The sequence below is a fragment of the Caenorhabditis briggsae genome (genome assembly GCF_000004555.2).
Source record: "Caenorhabditis briggsae complete genome, chrIII, whole genome shotgun sequence".
NCBI classification, from domain to species: domain Eukaryota; kingdom Metazoa; phylum Nematoda; class Chromadorea; order Rhabditida; family Rhabditidae; genus Caenorhabditis; species Caenorhabditis briggsae.
The window spans coordinates 9664802-9681892 of NC_013490.2; the positions used below are offsets into that span (position 1 = coordinate 9664802).

Here is a 17091-nt window from a genome sequence, read left to right on the forward strand (position 1 = left end):
AAGGGGCTCCCGTGCGAATGACCTCGGAATCCTGGGGACGAAACCGAAAAATGCAGAGACGCAGAGGAGACAGCCAGCGTCCAGGAGAAGGAGCGCCACCCTTCCGGTCCCGCGTCTCAGTTTTTTCTCTGCAATCCGCTTTCGTTGTTGTCTTCATATCTTATTTTTGCTGTCTTGATAGACTTGAGGTTATTTACAGAAAGTTATGACAAGAAAATGTGTTGGTCAGAACATTTAATGACCGCGAGCAGTAGATCGAATCTTTTTTTTTGTGTAAAGGCGACAAAAGCTGTATCAAGTTACCATTTTTCCCCAAAGTTTTCTCCCTTTTGTATTCCTTTCTTTTCTTCGGTTTCGTAGCTTACAATTTCACATATAAATTCTTCACTATAAAAAATGATGATAGGAAACGCGGAAAGTTTTTAGTATTGCCAGTTCCCATCTCATTTGGTCACTTTTAGTGTTGACCGTCTTATCAGTTGTGAATTGTACGAAATTTTTCGGAGTATCGGAGAAGTGTACTAATCGGTAAGATTAGGAGGGCATCTGTTTTTGAGCATTAACGACCCAAAACACGTGATCATCTGAAAACTGAAACGTATAATTTGGCGGCGGGCGTTTGAGCCTAAACGCGTTTTTGATGTGGTCTCCTATTTCTACCCACTCAATTGACATTTTCTTATTATGCTCACTGACCAAAACTGGTTGGGTACTTAAGCTCTAACTTGTTACTGCATTCTCTAATTAAAATCATCACTTCTCATACCAGCTTCATCATATTGCATCACATTTGCGCGGCGGCTCTGGATGGAGTCTTCACAAAAATGCAATGCTCCCTCCCCCATTTTCTCCTCTGTCTCATACACCGCTTTTCCTTTTTCCTATTTTTGTTCTTCTTATTTTGTTTTTTCCTAACCATAGGAAGCAGTCATCTCGAACCAACGTCATCTCTACTCCTTCTCGCCCCGCCCATCTCTCATTCTTCTTCTTCGGGTTCTGTTTTGTATAAACCGATTTTCAATTATCGTTGAGAGCCCTTGACTTTCGTCTTTTCGCATTTGACCACTTTCCCCCTGTCGGCTATACATCATTCAATTTTACCGCATTTCTTATCATGCTCTCTGAGTTTTCTAGTTCTGTTATCATTCCTTCTACTTCCAGGCCGTCAGCCCCCCGAACGATAGAGGGCAGCTCAAGGAGAACAAATAATTATGGACGCCCCGGCTACCAAACCTCGTAAGTACACAGTGGGAGTGTGAGTCTCTAGGGAAATTACGCAGAAATCGAGTGAAGGTCGAAAATTTTTTCTTTTTTTCTGTGTGGACGTCCCATAATGATAGTTTGATCGGAAGTTTGCAGAAGGTGATTAATGAGACGATCCAAAAGTGTAACAGAAAGGTGGGGGAGAGATATGATGAAGAAAAAAGTGCATTGAAAAAGTGAAAGGAGATAAAGTGATAACCTCGTTTTGCAGGGCTTGTGCCATCGACACGATTCGCGTTGTCACTGGTCATGTTCTTCGGATGTCTCTTCACTTATATGATGCGGACGAACATGTCGTTCGCAGTCGTCTGCATGGTATCGGAGAACAAAACAGACACTGGGGCAGAGAAGGTTTCTCGATGTGGAAAAGAAATGACACCAGTAGACGCGAACAGCTCCTCGGTATGGTATGGGCTCAAATAATTAGGGGGAAAACAGAAAATAGAAAATTCACAAACACGTGTTTAGGTGATCGGAGAATTCGACTGGGATAAACAAACGACTGGAATGGTATTATCTTCCTTCTTCTACGGTTACATCGGAAGTCAGATCATCGGAGGACACTTGGCATCTCGTTATGGAGGAAAACGTGTCGTATTCATTACCGTTCTAGGATCTGCTCTTCTCACTCTTTTCAATCCAGTCGCCGCTAGATCATCGGAATATGCACTGGCTATCTTGCGTGCAGCCATTGGATTTCTTCAAGGAGCCACGTTCCCAGCGATGCATACCATGTGGTCTGTATGGGGTCCACCACTGGAATTATCTGTGCTCACCGGAGTTACTTATGCTGGCGCACAAATCGGAAACGTCATTGTTCTGCCACTTTCTGGATTCCTCTGCCAGTACGGATTTGATGGTGGATGGCCATCCATCTTCTACATCATCGGTGTCGCTGGAGTCCTCTGGTGTGGTGTTTGGTGGTACATCAGTTCTGATAAACCAGCCAATCATCCACGTATCTCCCAAAAAGAGAAACAATACATCGTCACTGCAGTAGAAGCTTCAATGGGAAAAGACACTGGAAAAGTTCCATCAACGCCTTGGATCAAGATTCTCACATCACCAGCTGTTTGGGCATGCTGGATTGGACATTTCGCTGGAGACTGGGGTGCATACACAATGCTTGTCTCTCTTCCATCCTTCCTTAAAGACGTTCTCGGTTTGAATCTCTCTTCGGTGAGTTTTATTGGTATAAGTACTAGTGAAAGAAACCATTTGTTTCAGCTAGGAGCTGTTGCCTCAATCCCGTATATCGCATATTTCTTCGCTATCAACGCTGGTGGAATTCTTGCTGATACCATTCGTGCCAAAGGTCTTCTCTCCACATTGAACACCAGAAGAGCGGCTATGCTTGTGGCACTGATCGGTCAAGGATTGTTCCTCGTGGCGTCTGGATACTGCGGATGTGGACAGGATGTGGGTTCTAGGAAGAAAATGTTTTCGAAAATTCTTATTTTCAGGTTCTTGTTATTATTTTCATCACTTGTGGTATGGCTATTTCTGGATTCCAATACGCTGGATTCGTTGTCAACTACCTGGAAATCGCCCCACCATTCTCTGGAACTGTCATGGGAACGGGAAACACAATTTCGGCACTTGCGGGAATTATCTCACCAGCCGTCACTAGTTACCTCACACCAAACGGAACACAAGAAGAATGGCAAGTGGTTCTGTGGCTGACTGCTGGAATCTTAGCCACCGGAGCGATTCTCTTCTCCATTTTCGCTTCTGGAGACGTTCAACCATGGGCTAAGCTCACTGCTGAAGAAGGGCACGAAATGGCTCCACTGCGAGAGGGAGAGAAAATCGAACTGGCAACTGCCTAATAATCTGTTTTATCTGTGTCATCTGTTTTATTTAGGCTCATGTTCTATTCGTTTGCATCTGTTTTTAAACCCCCTCTTTCTGTTTTGAACACCAAAATCGAGCTTTATTCTCTAGCGTTTTCATTTTTCCACCCTCCCTCCAAAGATTTCACTTGTGCAGCTTCATCAATCAGTATTTATTCTCATTCAATAGTTTTATTCTCATCCAAAAGTTTATTCTCATTCAAAAGTTTATCAAATTCAGAAGTTTCTCAAATACAGATACAAATACATACAAATTCAAATTTCATAAGAATCAAAAATAAACACGTTCAAATATCAGATCGTTTGTTCATTCACTTTTCATGGCAGCTCAGAAGGTGAACTTTCGAGTATTTTTTTGAGTTTTTCTCAGGCATCACGCAGTCTGAAATTGGGAAAGATGTGTTAGAAATCAAAGCTGTAATTGTTACCTTGAGAAGAGTTTTCCTTGATTTTCTTATCTAAACAGGAAGAATTTACTCTTCCCTTCTGAAGTGAAATTGCCATACTTCGCATTTTATCAGGGAACAATTGGGAATATTCGTATTGCTCTTTCTTGCAATCGATAACTGGAATCCATCGGAATACGTAACGGAATCCGATTCGGAATCTGAAATAACATACAGATTCAGAATGTTCTCAACGTCTTCTATTTACCGTTCATTGGCAAAACAGTAGATAATTGGGTTGTAAGCACAACTGGACATTGCAATCCAGTATATCAACAAATACGCATATTTTCCATGGGCGGCATCGAAGAATTCTTCGAGAGCGAACGCGTGATAAATGTGATATGGAAGCCAGCAGACGACAAATGCAACCACCATCAGGAATAGCATTTTGACAGCCTGAAAAGTAAAAAATTCTTGTTTTTCGACCGCATGTACCGTAATTCATGAAACCGTCCAATTTAAGCTCAATTATCTCGGTTCCTACAGAAGATATTCACACTTTGTAAATTAATAAAATATTGGTGATATTATAATGAACATTTTGTCAGTTAACAAAATTTTGATACCTTTTACTGGAAATGAGGTTAATCGGGTCAAAGTGAGGTCCTTCCTGACACAGACCGAGTTTGCGACCGAAAAGTTGCCCAACATTAAAGGGATTTATCTCACTTCTCGTAAAAGATTTCAAAAAGTAATCAATTAACAAAATATTGGTTATATTATGATAAACATTTTCTTAGTTGACAAATTGTTGATATCTTTTACAGAAACCGAGATAATTGAGCTCAAATTTGAAGGTTTGGGTAAGCTTGTATTCGAGAAAATACGGTATGTTTTAATATGGTCTTTTTGTAGTTTGGTGTGAAGAAAGTTGAAAAAACAAACAGAACACAGAATTCTATTATAGAATTTCTAAAAAATAACGAGAAGCACATGGAAAGTTGTACGTTTTTTTCGTGAAATTAGATCATAATGAATGGGATGTGAGTTTTCAGAAAACTTCGAATAGCTAATAGATTTATTCTATTTCAAGGAAACTGAAATTTGAACATTTATAGACTCAGTTTTAATAGATCTGAATGGAAGAAGGTTCGAGAAATTCGGAATTCTAGAAATATGTTTTGTAGGCTACAGTGGTTGGAACTACCGTATTTCCATTAATAGAAGCCTACCCAAACCTTCAACTTTGAGCTCAATTATCTCGGGTACTGTCAGAGGTATCAAAAAGTTGTCAACTGATAAAACGTTTATCTTATTATCACCAATATTTTATTTGTGACAAAACTTTGATACCTTTTACAGGGACCGAAATAAATGTGCTCAAAGTTGACGGTATGAATGGGCTTCGTCTATTAGATGAAACACGGTATGTTGTGTAAGCTACAGTATCTGGAACTTTGCTTTTTTAAGTCCTCTGAATTTGAACATGTGCTGATTGAATTCAGAATCTCTTTGTTGAATTGGTCGCTTACTTTGCTCTTTGCTCTTGTATGATTATTTTTCAAACTACTATCCGTCGCTTCATTTGTTGCCCGAAATGCGACTGCGATTCTCGTGAATGTCGATCCCAGTATTATAATTGGTAGTGCGTATTGAATGCCAAACAACACTTTTTCAAAGCTGAAACAAACAATATTTTTCCTTATTTTCTCCCTGAATTCCTACAAAGTGTTGACAGGTGCCGAGCAAACATGTGTCTTCGAAACAGTGGAAGTGACGACATCATACGTATAAAATGAGTTGACCTAAAAAGATGGATGAGTTTTCTGTAGATAAATAAATGAAACTCACAGATGCAGCAATAGCAAAAGGAAGTGCAGTGACCGTTGAAACAACCCAAATGACAAGGATAGCAATGACTGATCTTTTTCGAGAGAGTGGACGTTTTTGGAGAGGATTCACAACTGCTTGACATCTAAAAAAGAAAATATCTAGTTGACTTTTGTGCTTTTGCACTTCATTACCTATCCCAACTGAGAGCCATCATTGAACAAACCGAGACCGTTGTTGGAGCAATTCCAAAGAATGATGTCAGAGTGCAAAGATCTCCATACCACCAATCATAGTACAAGTTGTATGTCCAGGAAGTTCCGACGTTGAAAAGAGCAATTAGGAGATCAGCGAAAGCCATGTTGAAAAGGAAATAGTTGAAGCCATAATGCATTACTTTGTGCTTATAAATGATCCACATCACAACCGAATTTCCGATTATCGCAGTGGCCATGAGAAGGACAAAGGCAATTGCGACGAACACTTGGGTGGCTCTGGAAGATTTTTTTTTCAGAAATTTGCCAATTACGGTAGTGGCCGCGGATTTTCTCTTCCACACTTTTGATTTTTTCATACCAGCATCATCATACTTCAAAGATCTCTTGGTTTACTTTCTGTCTAGTACACATAAACTCAAATTATAAATTCTCAAGACATTGAAGTTTTACATGTCTCTTCAAATGGATTAATAAATTCCAACATCATTTTAAGTGAAGAAAATATTTTTTATCAAAAAATTGTGCAAAGAGAATTGGACCATTTTGTATGTGTGAAAAAGTACTTCTTGTTGATCGTTTTGCAAAACCGTGAATCCTGTAATAGAAGCCCCCCCCCCCCCCCCCGCCTCTAGCTTTCAACTTCGAGCCAGTTTATCTCGATTCCTGTGAGAGATATAAAAAATTTGTCAACTGATAAAATGTTTATCATAATATCACCAATATTTTATCAGTTCATCACTTGTCGATATCTTCTGAAGGAATCGAGATAACTGAGCTCAAAATTAAAAGTTAGGAGCCATTCTTTCACAGGTTTTATGTATATCTAACGTCTGAAGCTTTCATTTAGTCTCAAATTACTGCCAAATATTTCTGAGAATCTTCTTTCCATTCAAGTTTTCTAAACTTACAATCCTTCTTTGGAGCTGGGCGCACAGAAGAAAATGCCATTGAGTTCCGGTGGAAGTGTCAGATTTTCAGCGTTCTTACACGCTCGTTCACCCAGTTGAATTAGAAGGTCTTGATCCATTTTTTTGGCTGAAAATTGGATTTATATTCTGAATAGCAGAGAAATGTGTAAAAAAAAAATAGAGACCAATGGTATACGGACGAAACAGGAAATTAGGTTGAGGGAGAAATAAAAGGAAATAAAGGGGAATCAAAATATATAATCCTGTTATTAACGTCCAAAAAGATTCAAAGGACTAAAAAGAATCAAAGCTCAAAAATATCTGCAGGTTCTCGGTTGGCACACCGTGTCCGGAATAAATAAAAAGCGAGAGGATCCTTTGGATTTTTGGTGTCTGTTTCAGAAAAGGAAGAGTAGAATTTTCTCTTTTTTCGCATTCAGGTTGGTGTGAGACAATTAATTCAAAAAGTTGGGAGAGCGAATTACGAATTCTGTGTGTTCTTCACCAGAAGGAATACCAAGAAGACGTCCGGAAGAAGAATCAGAGTGACTTTTCTTTCAGATGAAAGGAAATTGGGAGAGAAAAAATAACCAAAACAATGGTGATTAATGGGGAGAAAATAAAAAAACAGTGAGGCTGAAATTGGGAGAAAAAATAATTTTAAATTTCAACCAAATTCTAGGAATTTGAAAAGTGTTATTTCTGGAAAATCAGAAGGAATTCTAAATTCAATTTTGTAAGTCCAGACAGCAAAGATCCGACTTTCCTAAAAACCGTAAAACCTGTAATAGAAGAGCTGCTAACTTTGAGTCAACTGATAAATTGTTTATCATAATATCAGAAACAATTTATCAACTTTCTACTTTTTCATATCTTTGACATGAAACGAGAAAAATTGGCTCAAAATTAGGACAACAAGAAACTTGAGCACAAAACTTCCATAGCTTTGTATAGCATAAACAAATCTTTGAGATAGAATTCTAAGAAACTTCTAGAAGCAAATATACTTTTTGATAAATACCAAGTTCTATGTAATTATGCAGCGTCTAGCAACCTATGATTTGATTTTGATAATATGATATTTTTGAATTTTCCACTTGATACACGGAAAATGTTCCAGGATTCATTTGCATCGAAAAAAGGGGAAGTTGAAACATTGTGACATCATGCCAAAATTCACCCAATTCTTTAGGTCCCTCTCTCTCTCTCTCAAAAAAAGAAGAAGGATCTTCCTCATTTTTCAGGTCAAAAGGATACACGAAGTAGAAATTATACTTCCCCTCAATCTTTAACCTAAAATGGAAAAATGAGAAACCTTTTCTTTTCTGAAAATGATCAGATTTCCGGTCGAGACAGAGTTACCCGGATAGGAAAAGAAGGAGGAGGAAGAAAGTTTCTTTTTCTGTTTCCTCATTTGGTTTATTTCCGTATCAAAACACAAGATGAGGCTAGAAACAATCTTAGAAATTCTAAGAAGAAGAAAAAAGAGCCAAATTGGAACATGGAACACAGGTGGATAAGAGTGACAAGAGAAAATGAGATTTTGGAGTTCGGAAAAAGGCAAAAAATAGAGAAAATTTTTTTCGGAGAAATAAACGGATCATTAATCTAATTTGTTTTGAAAAAGTAACCTAGGAAAACAACGATTTTTCATCTTTTAAAGTTCTAAGTTTCAAAGTTTCAGACACTATAAATGCGAAAGATTTTGGAGCTTTTAGTGTCAAAAGAAGTGCAATGTTCGAACTAGCATAACACTTGATTAAAAATTTGGAGTGCGAAAATTCAAATAATTCATCAGCAACATGGCCGAATTTCACACTATTTGAACAATTTCGAGCTGAGTTATCGCTGGTCAAAGTTGCTTCATCTCATGAAAATCACAACGTTAATCTTTGGACAGCCATAACAATACCTAGACTTGAGGAATCGCTTTGAAAATTTCAGAAGCTTTGAATCAAACCTTAAATTATATTTCTACCAATTTTCATGGTTCCGAAAATTCTGATGCCAATAGATACACGAAGGATTACAAAGCAAACAACAGTCCAAAGAACGGCAGTAAGAAAACTTAATTTCGTATAAAAGGAGAGTTCAAAGAATAGTTCTCAATTTCTTCTACCACTTCTACCTAACAATGGATTCTCTAGAAGCCGTGTAGAGAACAGAAAAAGAATAATTCCTGACTCTTATTTTTGTCGTTTTTCTTTTTTTTGCTTCCGAGAAGTGAGGAAGCAATTCGAGATAGTATGCATAACTTAACTCAAAAAAAAACATGTGGCACCAGACGAAAAAAAAGAAGAAATTAGGTTAGACTTCTGAATTTTTGGGAAAATGAGAATTTCAGATAGATGTGATCATGATGATGATAATATGGATCGGAAATGACTGGTAGGGAAACAGGTAAAGGATGTGGCTGGCCAGAAAAAAAAAGGCAAAAAGGAAATTAGGAAAATTATAGACAAATCATCGGATTTTGATCTGGAACTGTTTTTTGGCTGGAAACGAATCAAAACAGAAAGAAAAGTCCCCGATTTTCAGAATACACACTGCCAACTTTGAGCTTAATTATCTCGATTCCTGTAAAAGGTATCAAAAATGTATCAACTAATAAAATATTTGTAAAATTATGAAGAACAATTTATCAGTTTACAATTTTTTGATATGTTTCACAGGAACTGAGAAAAATTGACTCAAAGTAGATGGTTTCGGTGGGTTTCTATTAGAGAAAATACGGTAATTTTCAAAAAAAAATACTGGTTATTTTTTTAAAATTTCAAGCTCATTTCAAACGCTTTTGGCTTTGCCCAAATTTAAAAAACATTTAGAATGCTTTCGAGATTTCGAGACATATTTTTCAGGATTTCAGCCAAGAAGACATTGATAATTCATCGAAATGTCTGCCAGAAGGAAATTTTCCGTTTTTCTTGCAAACCGAAAAAACACCGGATTAACATTTTGATGAGTTCCAAGGAGCCGGATCTTTTTTTGGGATCTTTAAAAATGTACTCAATTTCGTAGAATAAAAAATATTCTGAATATAGATATACCCATTTTAGATTCTTTTTCGCATTCATTAGAGTGCCCATATTGAATTAAAATCTTGATCTTCTTTCCTCCTTCCTGCTCTATTATGCTCCATTTAGGCTCCGCCCACTTTTCCTAGAATAGACAAGGATATTCGAGAGTCCAAACATTGAAATCTCGTGAGTGGGAAGAAGAGAGAAAAAAGAAACTTTCCAGATCAATTAATTTTCTTCTATCTCTGGAGATAACTTTTTTCATGGCCTCAGGCGGTCCAATTAGATTCACATCCGTACTTGAAATTTTATTTGGAGTAACTGAAAAACGAGAGATGTTTCAATGATATTCCCCCCCCCCCTGGCCTAGAAAGTTGGAGATTGAGCAAAAGCTAGGCCAGCTCTTGGACTTCCCAACAAAAGAGTGTGTATTTTTGAGTACGATGATTACAAAAATCGTAACTTTTGCTCGGCAAAACTTTTGGAAACTCCAGAAACTTCGATTTTAAGAATTTTGTCTGAATTCTCAGGAATCGAACTGCTTGGGAACAGAAATTGATTCCGCCCATTTGCTTCACAATCGAAATAACAAACAAAAATAATCAGCTGATTAGAAAACTTTCAAAATTAGTAAAGTTTTGAACAGGCAGTGATTGAAATAACAAATTTCTACTAAAAAAGGAACAGAACAAAAAATATGAAAAATAACGGAAAGAAATTGGAAAATTGAAACTCAAAAACAAAAGCAAAAGGGAAGAAAGTTATAAATCAAAATCTGACAGGAAAGGAAAAGGGACGGGAATGAAAAAACAATGGAAAGCGAAAACAGAATATCTGAATATTTATCCAGGAAAGGTTAATATAATTGGAGTTCTCAATATAAAGACAGTATGCGGGTGGATGTTCTAGGTTATTCTGGAAGATGTGAAAATAAAAAATTCCAATTCAAAATTTGTCAGAGTAGATTCTTTCTGGATATTTTTTAAAACTTGTAATCTTTAACTAAAATACCGTATTTGCTTTAATTGAAGCCCATCCTATGTCAATCATCTCGATTTCGGTGAAAGTTATCACAAATGTACCAACTGATAAAATGATGGTGATATTATGATAGTTATTCTATCTGTTAACAAATTTTTGACACCTTTTTACAGGAATCGGGATTAATTAGCTCAAAGTTAAACGTTGGGGGCCCTTCTATTACAGTTTTTATGGTAGCTTTTTTCCTCAAAATCAAAAATATGTATTGTGATCGAATTTTCAAAATTTTGCTGCTATCCAACCAGATCTCTGCCATCAAGCATCACAAACTGTCACAATTTTTCCCCTATATTCATCCTCTTCATGTTTTCGGTTATTAGATTTTCTTCGGCTCATCTGGATTATCTGAAAAGCCTTCTACTGACTAAGGACCCACGTTAAAAACATTGAAAACCAAGGACGCCTTCGAGATTCTGGGCGTCAGTGTTAGACGTTTGCAGATACCGTAAAACCTGTAATAGAAGAGCCCCCAGACTGTCCAATTTGAACTCAGTCATCTCAATTGCTATGAAAGATATCAAAAATGTGCCAACTGATAAAATCTTTGGGATATTATTGAGATAAAAATTTTATAAGTTGACAACTAAACATGTCAGATTAAATTCCAACACACATGTTTGACTGGAACATGCATAAGAAATTTTCGAGAACAAAAACAAAGTGATAATGTCAGAAAACTGACAGGCCCAAGAACCGAACAAAACGGAAAACAACAGTTTTTTTTGGAGATGAGATGACGTGGCATCTCATCTCAAGACAAGCCAGTTGGGACCCATGTGACAAGGAAATCCAAAAAAGGGAAATCCGGTGTCACTCAAGTTGAGAGAGAAGGATCCTAATAGTACAGAGAAGGATGTGGAGCTATAAAACTTTGGGGGAAACTACTCCGAAAAACTCATTTTTCGGATTGGATACTAAAAGAAAAAAAACTAGAGAACCCGGATGACTGATTTTGGTTTGGAAGAAAGAGAAGAGATGAGATCAGAGTGCATATTGAATATTCTTCCGATTCACTGGAAGTTATGACTCCCAGATTCCCCCCTAGATTCTATGAATCAGAGAAGATGGGCGGGGAGAAAACATGAGAATAAAAAATGGGCGTATATGCAAAACGAGACGCTAATGTAATTGAAGGAATGCACAGAAGAAGAAGAAGAAAAAGGATGCGTCGGAGCAGGAGCAGGAAGAAAAAAACAACAAGAAGACAGAAAAAGAAAAATTAACTTGAATCGTGGATGATATCCACTCAAAAATATGTCACTTTTCCTCTTCTTTTCTCTCTTCATGTTGTTTTTTTGGAGCATCCTCAAAAAGGATCCTCCAAAAACGGGGCGGAGCTTGGCTAGCTTGATGAGGATATCTCTAAAAACTTGGCGGCCATTTTTCAATTTCGCACCCACCCGAACGTGCAACTTTGAGTTTAATTATCTCGACTCCTATGAAAGATATCGAAGATTAGTTAACTGATAAGTTGTTTATCATAAAATCAAGAGAATCATTATCACGATTCCTTCAGAAGATATCAAAAAGTGGTCAACTAATAAAACATTGGTGATAGTATGATAAACATTTTATCAGTTGACACTTTTTTGATATCTAGCATAGGAATTGAGATAATTGAGCTCAAAGCTGACGGTTGAGTCTATGTAACTGAATTCATAGCATCCATCAACTTCGAGCTCAATTATCTCAGCTCCTATGAAAGATACCAAAAATTTGTCCACTGATAAAATACTTATCATAATATCACCAAAATTTTATCAGTTAACAAAATATTTATACCTCTCACGGGAATCGAGATAATTGAGCTCAAAGCTAACGTTTGAGCCAATGTGATTGAACTCATAGTGGCCACCAACTTTGAGCTCCAGTATCTCGATTCCTGTGAGAGATAACAAGATTCTGTCAACTAATAAAATATTGGTGATTTTACGATAAATATCAGTTAATAAATTCTTGTTTGAATTGAAACTTCTTTTCAAGGAAAAATTCTCCTAGAAACAGGATTTTTCTATTAAGATAATTTTCGGAAAATTTTTAATTGCTGCTAGATCAAGTTCAATGGAGCAAATTAAACTTCTTCCATCTCTTGGTCCCTTAAAAGTGGGCGGAGCTTTCCTTGAAAAGAGCGCAAAAAAACAAGGATCACAAGACAATTTTTTTTTTGAAAAATTTCGAACTCAATCCCTGCTAAGACGGATGTAGTAAGAATTCTCCGATGTGTGATCGGATGGGATGTGCTCGCGAAGATCCACGTGGGAAAAAATGTGCTCGCCGGAGAGGGAGAGAGAAATTTTTGATGAGCAAAACACGGGAGAATCGTCCTTTTGTGGACCATCATTCGTTGTTTACGTTGGGAGAGAAGGGCAAAAAGAGATATCGGAAAAATGCAGAACTTTGCTTTTTATTTGGTGACGAGAAAACAAGTTGGAAGGGGAAGGAAATGGAACTTGAAAACATCAGAAACCCAATCAAATTACAATATTTTTCAGATCTTTTCAGATTTTTTAGTGGGCTCATTCTGAAGGTCTAGTTTGTATGTCGACGTCGTTCTGGGGACCCCCCGAGTGGAGGAAGAGATTTTTCAAAAAGTTTTGGTTTCAAAATTCGCACGTATTCTTTAGAATTTCGGATGACGGAAGCGGATATATGAGTTTCTTTTGTCTCTAGAATACCAAAAATAGTACGAATTCAGAAATTTCTTCTTCCTTTTATTGGAGTGGAAAAAGATTAGAAAACGTTTGAATAAACTTTTTTCATAATCTTTTGTGAAAGGAGATGTAACGAAATGACAAAACTACAAAACCATCAATGAGATTTAGAAAGCTAGGATACGAGAAAAACTTTCAGAAACATTTCAAGGGTTGCACACATTCACTCAGACTGATATAAACGTATCTCTAGATATATCTCTAGACATAAGTCCTCTGAAAGCACGTACATTGGTAGAAATACAAATTTACGTTTGATTCACAAATCTACTAATATTTTGAAAGCGATTCCTCAAGTTTAGGTTCTATGATTGTCAAAATATGAAGGGCGTAATGTTTCTTGTGATTTTCATGAAACAACTTTGGCAAGCGATAACGCAGCTCAAAGTTGATCTAATAGTTTGAAAGTTGACCAGTTTCCTGATTAATTATCTGAAATTTCGCACTCCAAATTTTAACCCAATACAACGATCAACCCAAATTTTCTGTTAGTACAAACTTGAGACCGGGTAATTATGCGCCACACTGTATTAGCATACAAATTTCGAACAATAGTTGTATAGGACTTTCAGATACGGCAAAAAATGCCTCAAAATCAAAACTGACTGAAAAATCTGACCAAAATTTAGTCAAAACACTTATTTCTGCCTCTTCTTTGATTCGATAAAAAATACGACCAGAAATCAAAAGCGAGGTGTTCTTGAAAATCGAGCTAACAGGAAACGGAGCATTCGAAAACCAAAAAAAACTGACACCTTCTAAACTTTTGCGCGTTCGCTGTGAAACAGGAACTGGATTGCTTCCTTTATAAGACAAGAAGATGGATTCAGAATTCAGAATTTTCCCAAAAAGGGGGGAATCTTTTGGCTCTGACGTCCGTGAATTTGGGGTCACAATTCAATTATTCATCACATTGCGTCTATGATTTTTTAATAGTCAATATGACTTATTTTTGATTTGGATTAAGAGCTTCTGAAATGCTCAATGAGGAGTTAGATATCAAAAAAGGCTAGGGGGAATTTAAAAAAATCCGTTTTCTTTCTCTGTTCCTCTTCAAATGATATTATATCTCTTCAAATGGCTTTCTAGCAAAAAATGCAAAATTCAAAAGAGCAAATGAAACTAGAATGAGTTTCAGATGTCATTTAGTGAGAGGTGCATTTTCTCGAAATTAAAGAAAATTAGAAAGTACACTTTTCCGTGTCACTCTGAAATTGACATTTGTGTGAAGTATTTCAGAAGAGGTCAGAGATGAAATTCAGAAGGCGTTGAGTCACTTTTTTTGTTCAAACGCAGTCAACTGTAATTATTACTGCGAGAATGAAGAAAGGACTATGATCTGTCAAAAGACAAAGAGCAAGCGGCAAGAAATGATATCGTTTTCTATTCTTCCGGAAAGAGTCTATTTTCTTTTTGGATGAAAACAAGTTCATATGATATAACATCACTTACGTTTAAAATAAGGATGAGCTGGCAAATCCTATCCGGGTTGAAAGAAGGATTACACCACCCACCCTCAGATTTTTAACAGATTGTGTTGTGTTTTGGTTTTGCGTGTGATGGAACATCAGGAATCGGGAATAGTCAAGAATTAATTTTTTTTTGCAATTTTTGGAAAGATTCTTCAGAATTTTACAAAATCCTTGAGAATGCTTCACTTTTAGAATTTCAAAATCTTAGAAACCCAAAGTCTCGAAATAATAAATTATAAACTTGGGTCACATAATCCTTCAAAGTTCCAGAATCCTGAACTTTGAATTTCTCAGAAACATTAGAGATTATCAGAAAAAGGATATTACTCTTCAATGCGCGTTGAGGCCGAAAATTCGACGTTGGGCGGGGCTTAGGTTCGGTAGCGAAATTCTTGAAGGAGCATGATTTTTCTTAACTAGTTTCGGACCTGTTTCATCGATTTTTCGATAACTATTTGTGTTTTTTAAAGATTTTTCCCGCTTTGCCGGATTTAATTTCGAATTATTGAGCAAAAAATCATTGTGTTAATCGATTTTTCGTGATTTTCCCGATTTTTGTTTGAAAATAGTTCAAAATCGATAAAATTCATCGGAAAATAGAGAAAATCGGTCAGATGATAATTAAGAAAGTACATGCTCTTTTAAAAATTTTGCTACCGGATCTAAGCTCCTCCCACCCTCGGCCGCAACACGCATAGAAATTTTACCAGAGCAATACTTTACGATAATTTTTTAAGATAATAAAAAAAACTGAAAATTCCAAAAAATACTGTACCAAAAATCTTATTTTAAGAGCAACAGCCAGAAAAAATAGGTTCTATATCCAAAGTTAGCCAATTACTTTAAAGTAAAGGCTTCAAGTTCTCTGAAAATCTAATTGTTAAAAGTCAATATTGTTTACTCAGAATTTGACCTAAACCATAATTTGAAAATTAAATTGTAGTGATCTGGTCGAAAATCGACGCAGTGAGTTTTCCGAGCACTAAAACATCAAGCAAATGATATTTCTGGAAAATAACATGTCTTTCCAAAACTAAGCGGATCCTTGGATTTGCAAAAGTACACTCTTCTCCAAAATGACCCCTCCAAATCGTCATATGCTCTTCTTATCTTTGACGTCATTGAGAGGAAGGAAAAACAGAATAAAAACCTGAAACATACATCAACTTAAGTAGCTTTGGACAAAAAAGTTGCATAAATCCGTTATTTCCTCTTCCTTTTCTATTCTGCTCTTTTTGCAAGACTAGAAACAAACAAGTGGGTTCTTCTGAAACAACGCCAATTTAAGAAGGAAATGCGACTAAAACACAGAGAATTGGAAACATTGAAAAAATGTTCTGGAAAATAAAATTTGGAAAATATTTGAGGAGGTCTTCTGGAGGACTTCAGAAGCCTAAGGAGACGATCAAAAACCAAGGAAAAATGCGGAAGACAAATTTAGAAAAAAAAAAGAAAAAGAGTAGTCCGTATAATGTGAAAAACTGAGTTTTCTCAAAGTTTTTATGGGACATCTTCTCTGAATTTTCTGTTAAAACGATGTGGAAAGATCGGATAGAGTAGATATTTTGTTTGAATTTGAGAATTTGTGATAATTAAGAGTACACAAGGAATCAGAATTCAAAACTCAAAATTCAAAGTTGCAACCTTGAGAGAATTGAAATTCGAGACGCAATCTGAAAAACCACGTGGCTCAATTCTTTGGCATCAGAATACAAGAAGAAGATGTGATTCCTGTTCCTCTGGTCAGCTGAAAATTTTGGAGATGTATAATTTGCAAGATTTGTACAAGTCTAGAGGAAATGAAGCTAAAACTAGAAAAAGTCTAACTAGATAATAGAACAGAAAAGACAAAAAATGTTCTGACAAGGAAGTATAAGAATCAAAATCTCAATCAGAAATGACGATGGAAGCAAAACTTTGTAGAGTGAAAAGGGTTCATGTATTCAGAGAATCTGAATCTCAGAATTTCAGAATTTTGCAGAATCCTAAATAAGTTCTTAGAATTTCGAAATCATAGAAGCTCGAAATCTGAAAATTAAAAATTATAAACTTGGGTGTCAGAATCCTTGGAAATTCCAGAATTCCAGATTCTGAACTTCTCAGAATCTCTTATTTAGAGAGTATCATATTAATGATTTTACTGTGGTACAAAAAATCGGAGTTGTAAGAGAAACGCCGGTGACTGTGGTCAAAGGTCCCATAACGAGAACTACAGTAACTTAAATTACATGTGTTTATATTCCGGATTCATTTTATCGATTTACGTCTTTTTTCAATACCAAACAACTACAGTAACCTGAAATATTTCGCTTTTCCGACGGTTTTATTGTCTATTCAATAAGACGTGGGCGCGCCGCAGGTTGCAAAGTGACACGCCCCTTTGAAACGC

General features: G+C 36.4%; 2 protein-coding genes across 2 annotated transcripts; one reads left to right on the top strand and one right to left on the bottom strand.

Moving 5' to 3' along the window:
• Nucleotides 1-1211: 1211 nt before the first annotated feature.
• Nucleotides 1212-3092, top strand: CBG10101 (the record flags this gene model as incomplete). The annotated part of the gene is made up of 5 exons (XM_045244279.1): nt 1212-1236; nt 1475-1665; nt 1732-2442; nt 2491-2682; nt 2727-3092. The coding sequence occupies 5 exons, from the start codon at nt 1212-1214 to the stop codon at nt 3090-3092; spliced, it is 1485 nt and encodes a 494-aa protein (XP_045094201.1).
• A 335-nt stretch (nt 3093-3427) lies between these two features.
• Nucleotides 3428-6580, bottom strand: Cbr-tkr-1 (the record flags this gene model as incomplete). Its single annotated transcript, XM_002641716.2, has 8 exons — nt 3428-3498; nt 3545-3723; nt 3771-3961; nt 5038-5185; nt 5231-5310; nt 5357-5480; nt 5530-5829; nt 6462-6580. 8 exons carry the CDS (start codon nt 6578-6580, stop codon nt 3428-3430), a joined length of 1212 nt encoding a protein of 403 aa, XP_002641762.2.
• Nucleotides 6581-17091: the final 10511 nt, after the last annotated feature.